At 43.9% G+C, this 813-nt stretch overlaps 1 protein-coding gene across 1 annotated transcript; it reads right to left on the reverse strand.

Annotated features, from left to right (window-relative positions):
• Positions 1–163: 163 nt before the first annotated feature.
• On the reverse strand, positions 164–807 carry LOC104774525 (DNA-damage-repair/toleration protein DRT102-like). The gene has a single exon (XM_010499102.2). The coding sequence runs from the start codon at positions 771–773 to the stop codon at positions 327–329; it is 447 nt and encodes a 148-aa protein (XP_010497404.2). The 5' UTR covers positions 774–807; the 3' UTR covers positions 164–326.
• Between the last annotated feature and the right edge of the window lie 6 nt (positions 808–813).

Genomic DNA, 813 nt, shown 5'->3' on the forward strand with positions numbered 1-813 from the left:
AGGTGAAGAACTAGCAGAGCTAAACAAGAAGCTTTCTTCTTCTGCAAGTGCTGTTCCTGATGAGCTAAGTTTCGTCTAATGATGGAAAACGTTTGAAAACTAGTTCCCATGGCTAATTGATGAAAGATTTGAGAGACTGTGGGGGTACATGAAGAAGAAATCATATGTAGTAACCCTTCTTTATATCGTGTTCATAAGAGAAGCATTTGTATTATGACACAAATCTTTTGAAAACAAACATTCTTACAAAGTTACAACATTCGAAACAAGAGAGAACACAAAGGTTACACATTGGAACACAACAACAGAGGCAAAGATTTTCACCTTTAAGCTTCTTCTTCGATGGCTTTCTTTGCAGTTTCGAGGTCTTCGTCAAGGAAAATGTCCCAATGGCCATCCCAAGTGATAAAGAACTCAGTGTCTTCATGATACTTGACTCGGTGAACATCACCTGCCGGAGTGAATAGGTAATCGGCGTCAACGAGATCAGCTCTCTCCTTCTTGCTTAGATTCCACACAGTCTTCTTCCCCTTGATGACTAAAAGGTCATGGCCGAATGTGTGGTGATGCGCTGGTTCTACACTCCCCGCTTTGAACCTTACAATCGCCGACGTAGGCGTCTCTCTCATGATCTTCATCGAGCCTCCAGGCATGATGTCCACTGGAGTGAACTCTCTATTCTTGGCCAAGCAACAAATCGCGCAAGACGCGGTTGTTTCATCGACCTTTACGGTTGTTGAGTCTCTGGCGGTTGGTTTCCCGATGCGAGCCATCTCGGAGAGAGAATTGTCGAGGAAAGAAGAGATCTCTGAG

Source organism: Camelina sativa, unplaced genomic scaffold (genome assembly GCF_000633955.1).
Source record: "Camelina sativa cultivar DH55 unplaced genomic scaffold, Cs unpScaffold03407, whole genome shotgun sequence".
Classification (NCBI taxonomy): Eukaryota; Viridiplantae; Streptophyta; class Magnoliopsida; order Brassicales; family Brassicaceae; genus Camelina; species Camelina sativa.

Excerpts from the sequence above, each read along its gene's own strand:
- LOC104774525 (XM_010499102.2), bottom strand. The coding sequence starts at position 773 with ATGGCTCGCATCGGGAAACCAACCGCCAGAGACTCAACAACCGTAAAG.